The 22,276-nt window shown below is 41.5% G+C and overlaps 1 protein-coding gene across 2 annotated transcripts in view; it reads left to right on the plus strand.

The window, feature by feature from the left end:
• RNGTT (RNA guanylyltransferase and 5'-phosphatase) overlaps positions 1–22,276 on the plus strand; it is a 723,922-nt gene that overhangs the window by 473,601 nt on the left and 228,045 nt on the right. For both annotated transcript variants that reach the window (XM_030199106.1, XM_030199105.1), the window contains exon 13: positions 16,766–16,866. In XM_030199106.1, the coding sequence (XP_030054966.1) occupies positions 16,766–16,866 (101 nt within the window). The remainder of the gene's footprint in view (positions 1–16,765; positions 16,867–22,276) is intronic.

A 22,276-nucleotide genomic window follows, 5' to 3' on the forward strand; every position in this document is an offset into this window, starting at 1 on the left:
AGGTTGGTGCTGTTATGGAATGGTTGATTTCTTCTATAAGTCCTGAGTGACACTTGCGGGGTTTATGTTAATTCACATGATACCTAGTGCTGGAGAGGTTTTATATTGCTGTTATTGAATTGACATTATTTTGTATAGTGAATTCTATGGGGAAATGTTCTGGCTTTGCTCTGTTGGGTCAGGAAGGCTTGTGTGGATTCAGAATGTGTGTTTAAATCTAATACCTTGATGGCTCTATGTACAGGCTACATAAATTACTGCAACAGTTTATGCTGAATATATCCAGTGTTTACAATGTTTTCATTATTTGTAATATAGTCCTTTTATTTGCTATGCTGTTGGTAACAGGGGATTTGGCTACTGTGCAGGCAGAGCCATGGATTGGAGGTCATCCCATCCCTTGAGGTTGGTCCTATATGAATACCAGCACCTTTTTTGATTAGCGAAATAGTATAGGTTAAAGTAATCCTGAGCAGAAGGCCCACTGTGGTTTCATCAGTACCCTCCACCAGCTCTGCTGCTTCCCAGTAAAATAAAAGCAGACTAAAAACTTGGAGCCACTTACAACTCTGCCAGTCCTGCCTCTTCTGATGTAGACTTCCTCTTTATAAGGACAGGACTGGCAGAGCCATTAGTGGCATGGTCTAGACTGCAGCAACATGCCTTTATTCCACATTTTTGCTGGGTAGTGGCTTGGCTGTCCAGATCCCCATAGCTGGTTAAAGCATCCCTGCTTTTACATCCTGGGTATGGATAATCTAGTATTGGTCTTGTTGAAATTCTTCTTGTGTATTGACTCTCAAGCTATCATGATGGGGTCAATGTTTTTGTGCCCATCCTCTTTCCAGTGGAGTACCACGGAGCTTCATTTTATTGCTTACACTAGTAAAAAAGGCCCGTTTCTGACACAAATGAAACGGGCGCTAGCAAGGTTTTCCTCGGATTGTGTATGTTTGAGAGAGTGTATGTGAGAGTGACTGTGTGTGTGAGAGAGTGAATATGCGAGTGTGTCTGTGAGAGAGACAGTGTGTGCGTGAGAATGAGAGTGTGTGCAAGTGCGTATGTGACACACAGTGTGAGAAAGAGTGTGTTTCACACAGATACAGTGTGTGCGAGAGAGTGTGTGTGAGACACAGACTCTGTGAGACTGAGTGTATGAGACCAAGAGAGTGTGTGAGTGACTGTGTGACACATAGAGAGTGAATGTGATACAGTGTGAGACATAGAGTGTGTGAGAGAGAGAAAGACATTGACTGTGAGAGAGAGAGTGTGTGTGTGACAGAGATAACTCTCCCCCCCTCTCTGGTGTCAGGCCCCCCCCTCCCTCCCTCTTGTTTCAGGCCCCCCTTCTCTCTCTCTGGTGTCTGAGTGTTACTGTGCAGGACACTGAGCTCTGGCTGTGCTTCAATGAACTGACCAATCCTATGTAATAGAATGCACCTCCAACATTCTGAAGCCGAGAAACCTCGTGTGGTTGGTCACTTCTGCTTGTGACGAACCCGGAAGTACGTGATGTCAATTCAGGAGATGTGGGTTTCACCACCATGCATTTAGAACGTTGGGAGTTGTGGAGGCTTCATAGAATGTTGGAGGTGCGTTTTATATAGAGAGATGTGTTTATTTCCTCCCCTCAGAAAGCAAATGTATTAGTAATCATAAGACCATATAATGTTTATACACTCATAATATTCAATGCTTGGAACATCTCCCCAGAAATGCCTATGTAGGACCTCCAGCTGGCTACACCACAAAACACAGAGCTACTGTAGATAGTAAAAGCAACCTATGCCTTTTAAAGTTTCAGGTCATCAAGCCCGTAGCCTAAACCTGAACCCTGGGAGTCATTCTGGACTCCAAGCTCACTCTTGAGACTCCGATTCAGGCTTCAGCTAAGACAGTTTTCTTTCTGCTATGTCAATTATACTATCTTCACTCCTTTTTCAGCCCCATTTAATTTGCCACAGTCATTCTACTCTGTGTAATCTTATGCCTTGGCTACTGTAACTCGCTTTCATTTGGATTCCGAAAAAGAACCTTATTCAGTGCACCGTAGCATGTATGATGGTGAACATAAAAAGTTTGAAAGGATCACACTTATCTTATTATGAAGTTTAAAGCTCTGGTTCAAGGCCCTAAATGACTGTGTTTTCCTCTAACTGATCCAACAGCTAAACCTATGGTCACTTCCACATGTGCTCCTAATGGTGTTTCCACTATTAGATTAATGTCTTACTAGTACTAGAGAGAGAACCTTCTCAGGAGCAAATCCAATATTGTAGAATTCTCTACCAGTCAACATGAAACTACTGAAAACATGGTTCTTTAGAAGTGCTTTCCCAGCTTAAAATGCATAATAGCCTCCCCCTACTAGTAAGTCCCCGAACTTGAAATACACACAGACTCTCGCTACCATAAAAATGCGTCAGCCTAGTTGATCATGCATTACTATTAACCTATGGGTTTGGTTGGTTCAGTCCTTGGTTTTTGCCTTAGCTTTCAAATAGGTCTTTCTATGTTCAGTAGCTTGAGGTAGTATCTGCACCTCTTTCTCATTAGGAATACCACAATGTTCCATCCTCTCACTCATCCCTTTCATTCTTTTTCTTGCCCTATTGGCAACCTTGTTTCGGTCCCTAGATGTCAGTGTTCATGTACCGCTCTGTATTTCTCATACCGGAATTGGCGATCGCCAACACGGTATTATGTAAGCCACATTGAGCTTGCAAATAGGTGGGAAAATGTGGGATACAAATGCAACAAATAAATATATGCAGACAACAATCAACTGCTAATATCCCTTTAGTCTACTGATCCATCAGCTCTTGCCCTTTTTAACCACTGAATTAATGTGATTATCAAATCATAGTTGAAGTTCCCTCTAAATCTGTGGCCATTGTATTTTCAAGACATCAGCTGCTATTCTTCTTCCCTCCACCACTAATTGGTAATGTCTCTGTTGCCGTTATAGATTCAATAAGGGTACTAGAAGTCCCCAGCTGTTATTTCAATTGCATATTTCTTTACTAGTACAGAAATCTTTCTACGCACTCTGATTCACTCAGTTCATACTTTTTATTCAGCACAACACAGTGAATTATTTTGTAAATCAGTATTTCGGAGCCTACAGCCTTCCCAGGTTAAACACATTCAGTTGAAACAAAATACAGCAGTCAAGCTGTTACAAAGTGCTAAATAATTAGGACCATGTAACACCACTGCTGAGAGTGCAACATTGGCTGCCTGTCTCATTTTGATCCCAATTTAAAATTGTAATCATTTTTGAGCACTCCATCAGAGAGTACCAGTTTTTGTTCTAATCTCATCACACCACATAGTCCAATTCACTCATTAAGACCATCTCAGAGCAATCATCTATCGATTCCTTCCATTTCCAGAGCTAGGTTAGAACCTACTAGACAGAATTCTTTAACTGCACCTGCCATCTGGGATGTCATGGCCCTTTATTTAAGTGCTGAGTTAGTATGCCAGCATTTTAAAATCGGTTCTTAAAACATGGCTTTTCAGTCTTTGCATATGGTGAAGTTGGCTAGCGCCCATAGTGGTTCGGAGTCAGAGTTTGGTAGGTTGACAATGCAGACTTGGGAGATTTACATGTCTGATTATTTCTTCTGTCTTTGAACCTTCCCCTATCTCATCTCCTGCTTTTTTAATCCCTCTCTGTTTGGGATCAGATTTATCTGCTTCCCACTACTTATTTCCTTTTCTCTAATTAATTTTTATACAGAAATTGTAAACTACCTTGATACGTAGATACTACCTTGATACATAGATATATTTATTTATTTATTGCATTTGTATCCCACATTTTCCCACCTCTTTGCAGGCTCAATGTGGCTTACAATACATCATGGATAGTGGAAGTAAGAAGAGAATAGATATTTGGTTTACAGAAGGATTTTGGGTTGCATAGTAATAGAATACATAATAGTAATATAACAGAAGGCATTATTAAACATTTCTGGGTATATGTGGGGAGCTTCATATGTGTTGATCTCTGTGGTATATCTGGTCAAAGAGATGGGTCTTCAGTTGTTTTCGGAAGTTGGTCAGTTCATAGATCGCTTTTAGGTTGCGTGGCAACGTGTTGCAGAAATGCGTGCACATATAGGAAAAGGTTGATGCGTGCATTGATTTGTATTTTAGACCTTTGCAATTGGGGAAATGGAGATTAAGGAATGTCCGAGATGATTTTTTAGCATTCCTGGGTGGTATATCCTATCTAAATAAACATGAACTGCTCTGTTCATCTTGTACCTTTTTTGGATGTATGTCTATGAGCATAAGAACATAAGCGTTTCTATACCGGGATAGACTGAAGGTCCATCAAGCCCAGCATCCTATTTCCAACAGTGTCAATTAAACTGCTATTATATATGCCTTACCCAGTACTGATCCTGTTATGTTGCAACCTCATCTGACAGGAATACATTAAGTAAATAAATGATGATGATGAACCGTGGTTTCAGTCACTGCGTTGTCATTTTTTGCCAGCACGTTAGGAAACATTTTAAAGTTTTGTACAGCCCTAAACATAATTACCTATGATTTCTGTTCTAAATCTGTATCATGTCTAGAAAATTAAATCAGTGATATATATGCGCTTGTTGTTTTAATTTTGTTATAGAACAACTTTATATGCGTCACTTCTGGATGTAGCTTAGCTAAGTTGCTCTTTATTTCAGAAATGCTCATTTTGTAGTGTTGATATGTAATCCGTAATGTATATTAAAGCAATGCAGTCATAAATTCTGTAAGAATCTCTAATGTGCCTGACATTTGGTTAATGGCAGCAATATTTCAGTAATCCCATCAGTCTCCTTTACTTTTTAATTACATACCCAAACATGTGATTATTATATCCAATTTACAAAGCTTCACTTTAAATTTAAAATTCTGTCTCCTTTGCAGTTATCCCATCAATTATAAGTAAGGTTTATGTTTTCTCGCAGATTTTCATTTGTCTGCTTCTCCTGCAGCTATTGTGAGCAGCAAGGCATCAGTGGTTCCAGTGTCTAAAAACCAAAATGGTCCATCTTGTCTACCCAGTACGGTGGTTAGGGCTGTAATTGCTGCTTCATACAAGTAACTCCCTTCCCACTCCTTTTGAGAGTTTTGATTAAGAGATGATATGGATATGATTTGCACAAGTTGACTTTGCATTATAAAAAAAGTGTATCAGTTAATTCTCTTACTTGGTGGTTCTTAACATATATATGTGGCTTTTGGTTTGTGTTTTAATCATAAATACCAACTCCAACCGGTTAGTTTTGAGAAGTGTCTACTACACATGTTATTTGAAAGAGAACATAATGGTTCTTTGTTAACATGTTCTACCTTACTCATGAATCAATAAACCTCTACCTTTTACAAGCCCACCTGTGCTAAGCCTCTTTTTTTCATAAGGGAACCATTCCATCCTCTTTATCATTGCCACTGCCTGCAAAAATAATATCCTTGAAAACATAAGATCTAATTATTAGCAGTCTTGAGAGTTGGCAGTTTAGAGGCCATAATAAGATATCTGGTCCCAAGATATCTTACTTGTTTTCTGTTTAATATTTAATATTCTGTGTCTGGTATTTTGTCTTCTGTTAATATAAATAGTGAAACATTTTGTACATATAAGGCAAATTAGAGGGATTCTCATTAGAGGAGTAAGTTACAACCCCTTCCTCTTACCATTCATAGCCAAAGAAATAAAATACATTGTAAAGAGCAGTTCGATCTACTGATAGAATTCTGCACCAGGAAATATAAAGATCATGTGAATCAGGATCTGCTTTTTTCCAGACTTTGTGATGTTTCAGTGGTAGTACTGTTTTATAAGTGGTTACTCTCTATGGCTGGCTGCTGTGATTTATTCTTAAATCTTTTTAATAGTAACATAGTAGATGACGGCAGAAAAACGACCTGCACGGTCCATCCAGTCTGCCCAACAAGACAACTCATGTGTGCTACTTTTTGTACCTTTTTGTACCTTTGATTTGTACCTGTGCTCTTCAGGGCACAGACCGTATAAGTCTGCCCAGCACTATCCCCGCCTCCCAACCACCAGCCCCACCTCCCAACCACTGGCTCTGGCACAGACCGTATAAGTCTGCCCAGCACTATCCCTGCCTCCCACCACCGGCTCTGGCACAGACCGTATAAGTCTGCCCAGCACTATCCCCGCCTCCCAACCACCAGCCCCACCTCCCAACCACTGGCTCTGGCACAGACCGTATAAGTCTGCCCACCACTATCCCTGCCTCCCAACCACCGGCTCTGGCACAGACCGTATAAGTCTGCCCAGCACTATCCCTGCCTCCCAACCACCAGCCCCGCCTCCCACCACCGGCTCTGGAACAGACCGTATAAGTCTTTATTGGGTGACAATGTAACTCTGGGGGTATTAGAACCATAAATCTATAAAAATCCAGCACTGCAAATCCTTTGTAGTAAATCAACATCAAAATACAGATCCCAGCTCATATGGAGAGACCTCACAACATTTTCTGTGTAATATTTATATGGACCTTCTGAAGCAGTATAAAGTGAGCCTGACACTTACGTTGCTCACTATGGCTAACTTTCATCATTGGTCCAGTTTTTCTTTGTTCTTTTGTGCAAACTTAACCATTAAAGATCCTTTTAAAATCAATATATTCATTAGTGAATCACCACAAACAAATGATCAGAAAAGACTTCTGGTACTTAATTTTAAACATTTGGACCTACTGCCGACATGGCCAGTGTTTCGTTTCCTGCATCAGGGGAACGGTCCATTTACATAACTTTCACTCTGTCCATGGTCCAAATGTTTAAAGCTAAGTACCAGAAATCTTTTCTGATCTGTTTGTGTGTGATTCACTAACAAATCTACTTTTTAATATTTTCCTTGTGCCCTTAGCACTTTAATTCAATCTTTAGTATAAATGTTTTCATCTAAGCTGATCATATACAGCTGCTGATTCCTGTGGACTCATATTCACCTGAACACCTTTCTGATTTAACAGCTGGCTTCAGATGGCATGAAACTGAATCCATCTAAGACGAGAGGCACTATTATTCCTGCACCTTGAATCCCTTACCAACATTCAGCTACCTGCCATTCAAGGTAGTTAAGTTATGCTAAAATACACTACCAAGATCTTAGGTGTCATATTGATAAATCTCTCACTTTTGATGTACAATTAGCCATTCTGATTTAAAAAAAAAAAAATCATTTTTCACATTTATAGAGTAACTCCCTTGCTTTCCCAAGAACACTGGCTCCCTATTGTGTATATACTCCCATTTAGGATCCTCGATATTGTACGCACAGAGGCGTATTTTCAAAGCACTTAGACTTATAAATTTCTATAGTAACTATGGAACTTTGTAAGTCTAAGTGCTTTGAAAATGAGCCACCAAAGTGTTTTTATTTTCAATACCCTTAATACTCCCATTTGTTCTCTTTATTCATTAAATCATAACCTGTTGATGGTTCCCTCCATCATAGGATTCACCCAGATACTACATTCCACTCATGGTTGCTCCTACTTTGTGGAATTCTTTGCTGTACTACGTTTGTTCTGAAATCTCAAATAAGCATTTTAGAGCAGCTTTGAAAACCTACTATTTCATAATAGTTTTCCAATCTGATTAAACCTAATGCCTGTGAAGACTGTTTTGTTCCTAGTACATTTCTATTTACTTGATATTATGTCGGTATCCTCCAGTCACTGTTAGTAATATCTTACTGTATTGTCTCTTTAGACACGTCCTCCCTTTTGTATTTTGGTTTAATATTGTTTATAATATTATACTGTTAATGATTTGCTTTTATTTTGTTGATTTTGTAGTTTAGATGAATTATGTTGTAATCTAGGTTCCCTGATCTCTCATAGCCTTATATCCTTTTTGTTCCCCTAATTTTATTTATTACTGTAAACTACTTGGATATTTGTTGGACAGGTTGTATATCAAATAAAATTAACTAAGAACTATCTGGTCAATGTTCAAAGTGATTTAAGCGGGCAGAAGAGGCTCCTGCCCACTTAAATTACCTGTCACTGCCTACCCACCATTATTCAGCAGCACTAAAGTGGGCAGTGGCGCTGAATATCATCTCTGACCACCACCAAAGAAAGTGGGCAGGTCAAGGGCGGTTCTGGTGGTGGCATTAGAGAGGAGCTTGGAGTTATGCGGGTGCTGGCAACATTCAGTGCCATCACCCCCATAACTAAGCAGGTTAATTTAGAACAGTGAGCTGCCACGAGAGTTTGCGGCAGCCATTTGCAAATGCCTGCTTCAAGGGGCAGGAGTGAGGGGGCGTCACTTCTGCCCCCAACATGGGTTGGGGTGAGGGGACCTCATTCCAAGGATGGAGGGGCTTAAGGTACTGCTGGATTGTGGGAGGGGCTCTTTGGGAGGCCGGGAAGGGGGGGTGGCTTTCAGGGCTAACAACAGTTATGTGGGTCCTGGCCAATATTCAGCCAGGGCTGCATAACTGTCTTATGAGGGCCCCAGCTGAATATGAATTAGGGTCCTCATAGGCTCCGGTGGCTATTTCCATGATATTTAGCACCCAATATTCAGTGCTGGTGCCCACACATACATAAACCGGCACTGAATATCTATTTGATAACAGCATTTTAAAAATATGCCGATTGTCACCAGCTGAATATTTGCCGGTATGAGTTAATGCTGATGTAATGGAGCCCTACTGATAATGTGTACCCTAATGAGAGGGTTCTGAGCTCTTCTCCTTTCTATTTCCCCTTGATTGAAAAATAAGGACTCTCTGTAGACTAGAGAAGCAAGAATTCTCTCCTCACAAGTCAAGAGTAAAGACATTTGAGCTCTAAAGATCTACCACCCCAATGCAGAGCAAGTGTTGGGTAGAGTGTCAGGGTCATGTTTCAGTAAAGTTGAATGTGATCATTTTTATTCACCCAACGCAACCAAATTGTTTCTGCCTGATATTTTCTCTAAGTCTCAAATCTGAATTGAGGCTTGAGTGAATTGTATGGATCAAGGCTTGACTGAAACTGTATAATGGGAATATCTTAATTTTATATATTCAAATCAGATTTTAAAATACCTGGACTGTAGTGGTTAGTATCTATGATTCAAGAATCCCAATAACGTTTCCAAAGAGATTAGGTGAGAAGCAAGAAAATATTACTGTCCAATTATAATTGGGTATTTATAAAGATTGAGCATGTAAAGTGATTGCCTAGGGTCACACTTTTTTTTGTCAGAAACCTTTAATTTTATTATAGTGCTGTAATTACCAGTCTGCACATCTAGGTGTCTACCAAATACATTAAAAAAAAAAAACCTTAACAGTTGTAAATTTATGTACATTCTTAATGAACAACTATTCTCACCTTCTGACTGCTCTCCAAGACAAAGAAATAATCTGCACGAATAGAACAGCATTTTGTAAATGTGCCAAAGGCACAAAATATGTTCTAAATAATTAAAGAAAAGACATATAATTAGTAGTATTAAAAACTGAGTATCGCTTGCTAATAAAAAATAGTGTTTCATACTGTGTATAGTTGGGTTATCTTGTAGCTTTACTATAATCCCAGGACACAAGGGACACTCTAGTTCAGGTTACCTGGTCATCTTGAATTCCTTAGGCAGTTATCCAGTGACTGGATGGGGAAAAGAAAGAGATTAGATATGGGGACCATAGGAATTACTCAAGAAATGAAGACCGTTGACACACGAATTAAGACTGGATGCACAAGTATTTGCATTTTATATATCTATGTTGAGAGGTGTGGTAGCCATGTTAGGCCACTCTTAAAGGTTATCAATAGAAATCAAACAAAATAAAACATGGAAAAGAAAATAATACTTTTTTTATTGGACATAACTTAATACATTTCTTGATTAGCTTTCGAAGGTTGCCCTTCTTCGTCAGATCGGAATAAGCAAATGTGTTAGCTGATAGTATATATAAGTGAAGCTTCAAAGCATTTCAATGACAGTCTAGCAAGGTGGGGGTGGGTAGGAGGTACGCATGGGTACATCAAAGCATTTCATTTCATTGATAGTCTAACAGGATGGGTGTGGGTAGGTGAGAGGAGAGTGATAAACAGAGAAATACAACTTTATGGTTTATAATGGGCTAGAAAACCCAGATCTTGCTAGACTGTCATTGAAATGCTTTGAAGCTTCACTTATATATACTATCAACTAACACATTTGCTTATTTCCGATCTGAGGAAGAAGGGCAACCTTCGAAAGCTAATCAAGAAATGTATTAAGTTATGCCCAATAAAAAAAGTATTATTTTCTTTTCCATATTTTATTTTGTTTGATTTATATGGATAACCTATATCTATGTTAAATCAATAAGCACTGATTCATTGAATCCACCATCAGTTAGGGAACATGTTCTTTTCAGTCATCATATGAGCAAAAAAAATTTTTGTTTCTGAAGAAATATGTGGCCTGTTACATCAGTGCACAGCTAAGATTATCTTCCAAGTTTGGTATCTAGTCTGATTAGGAAAATATTTATATAATTTACTATCTCCAGTGTTTCCCTTTGATTCCGAAAGTTAAACTAGCTTAGTATTGTTGAATCTCAAACCATTCTTGCAATTTCTATATGCATTTATTTGTAGTGTTTGCATTACATAACAGCAGAAAAAGAATCATGTGGCCTATCCAGTCTTCAATCCATACCAAATTCTCAGCTCTACAGTCCCTTCCTTTCAAAGATTCTGTATGCTTGTTCCATGCTTTCTTGAATTCAGATATTGTCCTCATTACTTCCGTTCAACTAGGGAGGCTGTTCCATACATCCACAAATTTTTCTGTCACGAAAAATTTCCTTATATTACTCCTGAGTCTACCCCCCACCCCCATTCAATCTCAATCTATAATCCCTCGTTCCAGAATTTCCTTTCTATTGAAGGAGGCCCACCTCCTAAAAAAACTTGCAAGTATTTAGATGTCGCTGTATCTTCCCTTTCCTCCAGGGCATTCATGCTTGGATCTTTTAGTCCCCCGTATGCTTTATTGTGAAGACAGTTAACCATTTTATTAGCTGTGCTCAGGACTGACACTATCCTTTTAATATCTTTTTTTTTTTTTTTTACATTTGTACCCCGCGCTTTCCCACTCATGGCAGGCTCAATGCGGCTTACATGGGGCAATGGAGGGTTAAGTGACTTGCCCAGAGTCACAAGGAGCTGCCTGTGCCTGAAGTGGGAATCAAACTCAGTTCCTCAGGACCAAAGTCCACCACCCTAACCACTAGGCCACTCCTCCACTGTTGCTACTATTTGAGATTCTACATGGAATGTTGCTATTCCACTACCATGTAGAAGTCGGCCCTTGCAGATCACCAGTGTGGCCGCGCAGGCTTCTACATGGAATGTTGCTAGTGGAATAGCAACATTCCATGTAGAATCTCCAATAGTAGCAACATTCCATGTAGAATCTCCAATAGTGTCTATTTTGTTTTTGTTACATTTGTACCCCGCGCTTTCCCACTCATGGCAGGCTCAATGCGGCTTACACGGGGCAATGGAGGGTTAAGTGACTTGCCCAGAGTCACAAGGAGCTGCCTGTGCCTGAAGTGGGAATCAAACTCAGTTCCTCAGGACCAAAGTCCACCACCCTAACCACTAGGCCACTCCTCCACTGTTGCTACTATTTGAGATTCTACATGGAATGTTGCTATTCCACTACCATGTAGAAGTCGGCCCTTGCAGATCACCAGTGTGGCCGCGCAGGCTTCTACATGGAATGTTGCTAGTGGAATAGCAACATTCCATGTAGAATCTCCAATAGTAGCAACATTCCATGTAGAATCTCCAATAGTGTCTATTTTGTTTTTGTTACATTTGTACCCCGCGCTTTCCCACTCATGGCAGGCTCAATGCGGCTTACACGGGGCAATGGAGGGTTAAGTGACTTGCCCAGAGTCACAAGGAGCTGCCTGTGCCTGAAGTGGGAATCAAACTCAGTTCCTCAGTTCCCCAGGACCAAAGTCCACCAACCTAACCACTTTTTTTTTTAAACTGTGACCTTTAGAATTGTTTACAGTGTTTCAAATGAGATCATACTAGAAACTTATATAGAGACTCTAAGGGACCCTTTTAAAAAGGCGTGCTGAAAAATGGCCTGTGGTAGTTTAGATGTCTGTTTTGGGCGCGCGAAGAATCATTTTTGAGTGCACATGTAAAAAATGGCCTTTTTAAAATTTTTGCCAAAAATGGACGTGCGACAAAATGAAAATTGCTACGTGTCCATTTTGGGTCTGAGACCTTACCGCCAACCATTGACCTAGCAGTAAGGTCTCATGCAGTAACCTGGCGGTAATGGGCTACGTTCGTAAAATGCAGATTACTGCCTGATTACCGCTTGTGTGCCAGAAAATAAAAATATTTTCCGGCACACGTAGTGGGCGCGCATCAAAAATGGAATCACCACAAGGGCCACATGTAAGCCGGGCGGTAACTCAAAATTGACGAGCGTTAGGCGCAAGTGGAGGGGCATAATTGAACAAAAACGTCTATCTCCATGGGCGTTTATCTCCGAGAACGGGTCCGTGAAGGGGCGGACCGAACCGTATTTTCGAAAAAAATAGACGTCCATGTTTTATTCGACAATTTGTGAGCTGGGCGTTTTTGTTTTTCAGTGATAATGGAAAATGAAAGCACCCAGCTCAAAAACGAATAAATCCAAGGCATTTGTTCGTGGGAGGGGCCAGGAGTCATAGTGCACTGGTCTCCCTCACATGCCAGGACACCAACCAGGCACCCTAGGGGGCACTTTTACAAAAACAAAAAAAAAGGTAAAAGAGCTCCCAGGTGCATAGCACCCTTCCCTTGTGTGTTGAGACCCCCAAATCCCCCTCAAAACCCACTGCCCACAAGTCTACACCATTACTATAGCCCTAAGGGATGAAGGGGGGCACCTACATGTGGGTACAGTGGGTTTGGGGGGGGTTGGACGACTAAGCATTAAGCAGCACAATTGTAACAGGTAGGGAGGGGATGGGCCTGGGTCCACCTGCCTGAAGTCCACTGCACCCCCTAACAACTGCTCCAGGGACCTGCATACTGCTGCCAGGGAGGTGGGTATGACATTTGAGGGTGAAAATAAAAAGTTGTGAAACATCATTTTTTGTGGTGGGAGGAGGTTAGTGACCACTGGGGGAGTCAGGGGAGGTCATCCCCGATTCCCTCTGGTGGTAATCTGGTCATTTAGGGCACTTTTTGGGGCCTTATTCGTGAAAAAACAGGGTCCAGGAAAAGTGCCCTAAATTCTAGCTACAAACGCATACTTTTTTTCCATTATCGGCAAAAGGCGCCCATCTCTCCTCGGCCGATAACCACGCCCCAGTTCCACCTTCGCCACACCTCCGACACGCCCCCGTCAACTTTGTACGCTTCCGCGATGGAGTGCAGTTGAAAACGTCCAAAATCGGCTTTCCATTATACCGATTTATTCGTTTTTGTGAGATAAACGTCTATCTCCCGATTTGGGTCGAAATCTAGGCGTTTTTCTCTTTCAATTATAAGGTGGATAGGCGCCTACTTGGCTTAGTAAAAGGGCCCTTAAAATCTCCTTTTTGCTGCTTGCCATTCCTTTCCCCATATGCTCAAGCTTCTGGCTTTCCCCATTTTCTTATTTACCTGCACCTTTGTACATTTCTTCATGTAACTCCTGCTTCACATTTAAATAATGTCATTGATTTAATTTGCTATTGATGGATACAAGCCGTGAAGCTATTACAGCTAGATATGTATAGAAATATTTTAACTATATTTGTAAATGAGAGACTGCCACAATCGCATGGATCAAAGGCACCATGGCTCAATTGTATACAGTCATAGCACTGAAATATCCATGTTATAAAATATGTGTGTGTTTTTGAAAAAAAGCTTTTAAATTGTCAACAATGTGTAATTATCTAAAAACACTGTAGTATATTAAAGTCCACACAAACACCCCAAGTGACAAAAGCATTTTCTGTCCATTTGGGAGCCCTATCTATATTCCATATCTCCTATAGCACACAGCCAAGTTTTGAATGCTATGCAGAGTTATCCTAGATGCCTTCATTAATTAGGTGGGATACAGGGGTTGTAGGGGGATGGGTTTGGGGTCATAAGAGGTCAGACTTCGAGCCGATAATGGTGCTCATCTGATTCTTAACTGGTGAAACGCGAATAGGGGGAGCTTTGGGAACTAGAGGTAACTTTCTGTATTCTCAGTACTTTGTGTATTCTAGTTGCGTTGCTTTATCTGTATTCGTTCTTTTATATTCAATAAATAGATACTTTAATAATAAAGTCCACATTAATCTAGTCTCAATATTTATCAACAACATACTCCCTACAAAGATCCACAGCGGCTTACATAAAAATAAAAATTCTCATAAAGATAAAACGAAATTTGTTTTATTAGGTCAGCCAGATAGTGGGCACGTACTTGGATGTAGTTATGACTGGTAAAGGGTATCTGTGCCTGGACAATTCAGCAGGAGCCAAGCAGGTGTGAACAGGTTGCTGTCTTGATGGTAGAGGACCTCCTAGTTTGAAGGCATGGCAGAAGCCTGTAGTGGTATGTGTTTGGTGTAACTATGCCAGTAAAGGCTTCCCTAGGCTAAAGATTTGGTGGAAAGGTGATGATCATTCACTGGTTTGAGCCACAACTGCTAGAGGGTACCCTTGCTTAGATACTATATTGGAACTAAAATAGTTGACATGAGGTGCAGCCAGCGGTAGAGATCGTCCTGTTTTGGAGACGTGTAGGAGCCATCCTAGTTACCAGTGTGTTGGATGTGATGGGGTTCAAGCTAAGACTGCTCAGTTATCATGGGCATTTGGTGTAAGGCTCAGCAAGGTATGAGTGTTTATTTAAAATTTTGCAGTTGTACTTCCAAAATCTGACTTAACCTTTGAGTTCGAGTGAAGTATATAATTGGAAGGGAGGGGAGATGATTAGTCATGACTGGTTATGTTATACAAGGAGAAAGAAACTAATTCTCAAACGACAGAAAGTGTTAAAATAATCAGCAGATATGTGCAGCTGACTTTAAGTGTCTGCAAAATATCAAATACCAATATTATGTTGTCTTCAAATAGGTTCTACTGGGGATGCCCAAAGAGCAGAAATATTGACATACCTGCATTTAAAGCTATAGGGCTTTTTTTCTCTCGTTGTTTCAACTCTTGTGTATTGTGTTTTACATAATTTTTTGATAGATAAGCAAGATTGTACATTTAATTCCCAGTTTATCTTAGCATAACTTTTTTTGGTGGGTACGGGGATGCCCATCTAATTAAAAGCAAATTTTCTTTCCCATGCCGAAAGCATACTTTTCTGGTTTATTTTTTAGTATGAGTCACTCCTCATTAACATGTAAACAAGCTTCTTTTTTTTTCTAGAGACTCTTCATTAACTACTATCATAATAAAACCTAGATGGATGTTGTCATGATTGTTTTTCTTCTTTTCTCTTACATGCTAGTGAGAGGTGAGAGTTTAGCTCAGTGAGTGGCAATTTAGGTGTTTGACAAATGAGTCTCGTATTACTCCATGCAGGGAGGTCTTGTCTTTTTGCAATTAAATTCTTAGCAAATACTGAAAGAAAGCCATATTAAGTAAGTGTCCATCCAGATTTTGGCATTTGTTTGCTGAGAGCCTGTGATGATTTCAAATTTCCTACTTAAATTTACTCTCACCCTTATTCAGTGGCATAGCTAGGTAGGGCCTGGGCCCCCCCCCCCCCCCCCAAATTTCTTGTGGGTCCCTGGTTTGCTGGCGGGGGTCCCCAGCCCCCGCCAGTTGAAGCATTGTCAAGCGCCGGTCTCCGGCGCTGCCGCATTGCTTTCCCTGCTCTGTCTTCCTCTCACATCTAGCACACTGCTTTTAGTGAAACTGAGCATGCTCAATTTCACTAAAAGGAGCGTGCAAGACATGAGTGGAAGACAGAGCAAGGCAGGCAACGCGGCGGCACTGGACAACACTTTAGTTGGGGGTGTTGGAGACCTGCGCCAACCAAGGTATTTGCTGCAGCAGTGGGTGGGGAGTGGCAGGGCGGTAGTGTGACAGCAGGGCGAAGGGGGGCGGCAGTGGGATGGCAGACCAAAATGTGTGCCCCCCACCCCACCCCACCCCCACCGCGAGGTCTGGCTATACCCCCTTAATAAAGATCTGTGATACAAAAATAAACAGAGGATAATGCCCAATTTCTCTTACTCCAACTAAAAGTACATTCTGGGTTCTGTAGCTTGCACACTTTTAGCAGATTGTGGTAGGTATTCCTGTGGGCGTGTTCAGAGAGGTGTAGAAAAACAGCACACAGAAATTAGATTTTTCAATCCATGTGCATTGTTTACCAGCAGAAAACAGCCCGCAGAGAAAGCAGGTGCTAGGTCTATAGGTCCTTTCTACCCATGGTCAATTTTCAAAGGAAAACAGCACGTAGTGTCTTTTAGATGCTGGGTCTGCAGGTTCAAAGTACCCACAGAGATTGTACTTAGACTGTTTGAATATTGCCCCCATAATATCTACATCTGGTTACCTTTTTCCGTCAATGCAGGATATACAATGAATTTACATACACTGCATAATTGTATCCTGTTTTTGAAAGAATCAACCTCTCTGAAGTATAACCATAGCAGATGTAGTCTTAAGTGATTGCTGCATAGATACAGGGTGAGCAAGTGAAAATTCCATACAGTATTGGCATTTTTACTAATTGTAATGGAACTCACATTTATGAAACTTTTCTGTTTCAGAAATACAAGCCAGGTCGATGTAATGACATTCTGAAATGGAAGCCTCCCAATTTGAACTCCGTGGATTTCCGTCTAAAAATAGCAAAAATCGGTGGAGAAGGGTATGTGGTTATTTCCCCCGTGAATTAAACTATGTTTTCCCTATGAGCCTTTTTTATGTAGCAGAAATGGTTCTCTTCTAAAGTTTTCTCATGCTTTAGAAAAAAGTGTTGTCATGTGTGTTGTTCGTATTCTAAATTTCCTTCATGATTTCACAGTACAAGATCAAACATGTCCTGATTAATTAGTCTCAGCAGACAAAATGATCAAAAGCCCGAGCCGTATCTAATGTTAACTCTCTCTGTGGTTTTTTTTACTTGTAGGGAGGATTTACCCTTTCACATATTTCCCAGGCAGACACAGTTGTTTGCTTGTGGTTTATATATAAGTAATTTAATGTATGACAAAATTTAATCCTAATCAAAAAGATGTTTGGAAGAACTGCAAACTTTAGGTTTAGACATTCTCTTAATTTTCTAAACATCCTTCTTTGAAAGGATATTAGATTAGATTAGATTCAGCAATATCCTTTTCAGATTTAAACTGCATAGCATTGAAAAGTGTTTACCATTAAACATGCTAAGGAATATTCTTCAGTGAGTGAATACACATCCTGAAAGATGAGAGATCTATGCTGCCCTGCCTAGAGCTGTATATTGTAGTGGGAGGAGTTAGAGCTTAACAGGGGAACCTTTCTTGGTCATCTGACAACAGCACTAGGCACCCCAGAACCTTTAAAAGTATTACATTGCTGTGGATCAAGTAGGAAGCGAGATCTGTGCTGCATTACATATAGCTGTGGGTTGCAGGAGGAGGATGACATACAGTGGGGGAAATAAGTATTTGATCCCTTGCTGATTTTGTAAGTTTGCCCACTGACAAAGACATGAGCAGCCCATAATTGAAGGGTAGGTTATTGGTAACAGTGAGAGATAGCACATCACAAATTAAATCCGGAAAATCACATTGTGGAAAGTATATGAATTTATTTGCATTCTGCAGAGGGAAATAAGTATTTAATCCCTCTGGCAAACAAGACCTAATACTTGGTGGCAAAACCCTTGTTGGCAAGCACAGCGGTCAGACGTCTTCTGTAGTTGATGATGAGGTTTGCACACATGTCAGGAGGAATTTTGGTCCACTCCTCTTTGCAGATCATCTCTAAATCATTAAGAGTTCTGGGCTGTCGCTTGGCAACTCGCAGCTTCAGCTCCCTCCATAAGTTTTCAATGGGATTAAGGTCTGGTGACTGGCTAGGCCACTCCATGACCCTAATGTGCTTCTTCCTGAGCCACTCCTTTGTTGCCTTGGCTGTATGTTTTGGGTCATTGTCGTGCTGGAAGACCCAGCCACGACCCATTTTTAAGGCCCTGGCGGAGGGAAGGAGGTTGTCACTCAGAATTGTACGGTACATGGCCCCATCCATTCTCCCATTGATGCGGTGAAGTAGTCCTGTGCCCTTAGCAGAGAAACACCCCCAAAACATAACATTTCCACCTCCATGCTTGACAGTGTGGACGGTGTTCTTTGGGTCATAGGCAGCATTTCTCTTCCTCCAAACACGGCGAGTTGAGTTCATGCCAAAGAGCTCAATTTTTGTCTCATCTGACCACAGCACCTTCTCCCAATCACTCTCGGCATCATCCAGGTGTTCACTGGCAAACTTCAGACGGGCCGTCACATGTGCCTTCCGGAGCAGGGGGACCTTGCGGGCACTGCAGGATTGCAATCCGTTATGTCGTAATGTGTTACCAATGGTTTTCGTGGTGACAGTGGTCCCAGCTGCCTTGAGATCATTGACAAGTTCCCCCCTTGTAGTTGTAGGCTGATTTCTAACCTTCCTCATGATCAAGGATACCCCACGAGGTGAGATTTTGCGTGGAGCCCCAGATCTTTGTCGCTTGACAGTCATTTTGTACTTCTTCCATTTTCTTACTATGGCACCAACAGTTGTCTCCTTCTCGCCCAGCGTCTTACTGATGGTTTTGTAGCCCATTCCAGCCTTGTGCAGGTGTATGATCTTGTCCCTGACATCCTTAGACAGCTCCTTGCTCTTGGCCATTTTGTAGAGGTTAGAGTCTGACTGATTCACTGAGTCTGTGGACAGGTGTCTTTCATACAGGTGACCATTGCCGACAGCTGTCTGTCATGCAGGTAACGAGTTGATTTGGAGCATCTACCTGGTCTGTAGGGGCCAGATCTCTTACTGGTTGGTGGGGGATCAAATACTTATTTCCCTCTGCAGAATGCAAATAAATTCATATACTTTCCACAATGTGATTTTCCGGATTTAATTTGTGATGTGCTATCTCTCACTGTTACCAATAACCTACCCTTCAATTATGGGCTGCTCATGTCTTTGTCAGTGGGCAAACTTACAAAATCAGCAAGGGATCAAATACTTATTTCCCCCACTGTACTTCAGAGCATCTGACGACATTACTGGTTGCTCTGGATCGTTTAAAGGCATTGGATTGCCATAGAAGAAGTTGATGGAGACATCTGTGCTATCCTAAATAGAGCAGGCCTTTTACAGTTCAGAAAGCTTTTAAAAACATGTTTATTTGAGAAGTATTGAGGGTCTGAATGTAGGCTATATTTTAATTTCGTGTTAACTATTTTCTGCTTTTGATTGCAGCTTCCCAGGTATGCCTGGTTCTCGCTTTATCTTTGAACTGCATAGAATCCATAAAGTTATTGCAGATTAGAAGTATGTTCTTTAGTTTAGTTTTAGTTTAGCTGTGGATTGCTAGAGGAGGAGGTGGAACTACCGGGAGAACTCTTCTCAAGCATCTGATGCTGCATTGAATTGTTGCAGAATGTGGCCCAGGGTCAGATGCCTGAAGGGGCATGACCAGAGGGGCATTTACTGCCCTTTGGGGCCTTATGGATCACTTTGCTGTCTCTACAAGTCATTTTGTAATATTTACTACTGTGGAGGGTGTGTTTGTCAGAGGAAATGTTAGTAAGGAAGCACCCTCCACGAATCCCAGTCCTTGCTTGCTGCTTCAGCTGCCTAGTGCTTCTTTGGGTCCAGCCCTTACTTCATCAAGTCTATTACAGGAGTTGAGTGCAGTAGGTAAAGAATTAGAACAGCAGGATGGACCTTAAATATCTGGAAATGGAGATGTGTCTTGAATTTCCTGCTATTGCAAGTAGAGGAGTGTGGTAGCCGTGTTAGTCCACTCTTAAGGTTATCAATAGAAATCAAACAAAATAAAACATGGAAAAGAAAATAAGATGATACCTTTTTTATTGGTCATAACTTAATACATTTCTTGATTAGCTTTCAAAGGTTGCCCTTCTTCGTCAGATCGGAAAAAATCTTTTCCGATCTGACGAAGAAGGGCAACCTTTGAAAGCTAATCAAGAAATGTATTAAGTTATGTCCAATAAAAAAGGTATCATCTTATTTTCTTTTCCATGTTTTATTTTGTTTGATTTTTATTGATAACCTGCTATTGCAAAAAATCCCAGTGCCATATATCAAGTCCTTGCATTGTTTCATAAACGTATATGATTAAAGACTTTATCCCCCTTTTTTTGAAGGCCCAAGCGGTTGAACCCGTTCCACCAGGGAAAGAAGGGCTGGGATTCTATTTTAGATACTTTTTTGTCCAGAAAAAGATTTGGGGGGGGGGGGGGGGGGGGGGTGCGGCCCATCCTAGACCTGAGGGCCATGAACAAATTTCTAGTCCAAGAAAATTTCAGGATGGTTTCTCTGGGCACCCTTCTTCCCATGATTCAAGAAAACGATTGGCTATGCTCTCTGGACTTAAAGGATGCTTACACACACATGTCGATACTCCCAGCTCACAGGAAGTATCTTCGATTTTGGCTGGGAACACAGCACTTTTAGTACTGTGTACTGCCCTTTGGTCTGGCGTCTGCGCCCAGGGTGTTTACAAAGTGCCTAGCGGTAGTCGCAGAGTCGCCACGCAGACTGGGAGTGCATGTGTTCCTTATCTTGACGATTGGTTAGTGAAGAGCACCTCGGAGGCAGGTGCTCTACAGTCCATTCGAATCACTATTCAGGTGCTAGAGCTACTGGGGTTCATGCCTAGTCCAGTTTTATTCTGAGTTCTTGCCTGGTTCTTGTTTGTTTGTGTGTAGTTAGCTTTGGTTTTATTGTTTAGTTCCTAGTCTTGTTTCTGGTCTGCATTTCCTTGTCTTGTGTCTGTGTTCTTTATTAGTGGCTGCTTGGCAACTTTTAGTCCTGACTCCCTCCTGTCTGTGTTTCTGTCTTATTTGTTGCATTTGTATCCCACATTTTCCCACCTATTTGCAGGCTCAATGTGGCTTACATAACCGTGTTGGCGATCGCCAATTCCGGTATGAGAAATACCAAGCGGTACATGAACACTGACATCTAGGGACCGAAACAAGTTTGCCAATAGGGCAAGAAAAAGAATGAAAGGGATGAGTGAGAGGATGGAACATTGTGGTATTCCTAATGAGAAAGAGGTGCAGATACTACCTCGAGCTACTGAACACAGAAAGACCTATTTGAAAGCTAAGGCAAAAACCAAGGACTGAACCAACCAAACCCATAGGTTAATAGTAATGCATGATCAACTAGGCTGACACATTTTTATGGTAGCGAGAGTCTGTGTGTATTTCAAGTTCGGGGACTTACTAGTAGGGGGAGGCTATTATGCATTTTAAGTTGGGAAAGCACTTCTAAAGAACCATATTTTCAGTAGTTTCATGTTGACTGGTAGAGAATTCTACAATATTGGATTTGCTCCTGAGAAGGTTGTCTCTCTAGTACTAGTAAGACATTAATCTTAACAGTGGAAACACCATTCTCCGAGGACAAGCAGGCTGCTTGTTCTCACTGATGGGTGACGTCCTCGGCAGCCCCTCCAATCGGAATCTTCCTAGCAAAGTCCTTTGCTAGCTCTCGCGCGCCCACGCGCACCGCGCATGCGCGGCCGTCTTCCCGCCCGAAACCGGCTCGAGCCGGCCAGTCTTCTTTCGTCCGCACTCGGTACGGCTGTGTTTTTTGCCGTGTTGAGCCCCGGAGAGTCGACCTCGCGCGTCCGTTATTTTAATCGACGTGTTTTTTCTTCGGAAAAAGTTTCTTTTCGTTCAGAAAGTGCTCCGGAAACCCTCTTGGGTTTCGTTTGCCCCTTCCCGTATTTCCAGTTTTTGCCCCGGTAAGTTTTCTTTCGTTGTCGGGGTAGGCCTCTTTTCGGCCTCGGTCGAGATTTTTTCTCCCTTAAAGTTTTGGTGCTCCAAATTCGTCATTTCGGATTTTGACTTCGCCGGCGTGATTTTTCCGCCCATGACATCGAAGCCTTCCAGCGGCTTCAAGAAGTGCACCCAGTGCGCCCGGGTAATCTCGCTCACTGATAGGCACTCTTCGTGTCTTCAGTGTCTGGGGGCCGAGCACCGTCCCCAGAACTGTAGTCTGTGTTCCCTCTTACAAAGGCGGACTCAAGTAGCGAGATTGGCCCAGTGGAACGTTTT

Source organism: Microcaecilia unicolor, chromosome 3, assembly GCF_901765095.1.
Source record: "Microcaecilia unicolor chromosome 3, aMicUni1.1, whole genome shotgun sequence".
Classification (NCBI taxonomy): Eukaryota; Metazoa; Chordata; class Amphibia; order Gymnophiona; family Siphonopidae; genus Microcaecilia; species Microcaecilia unicolor.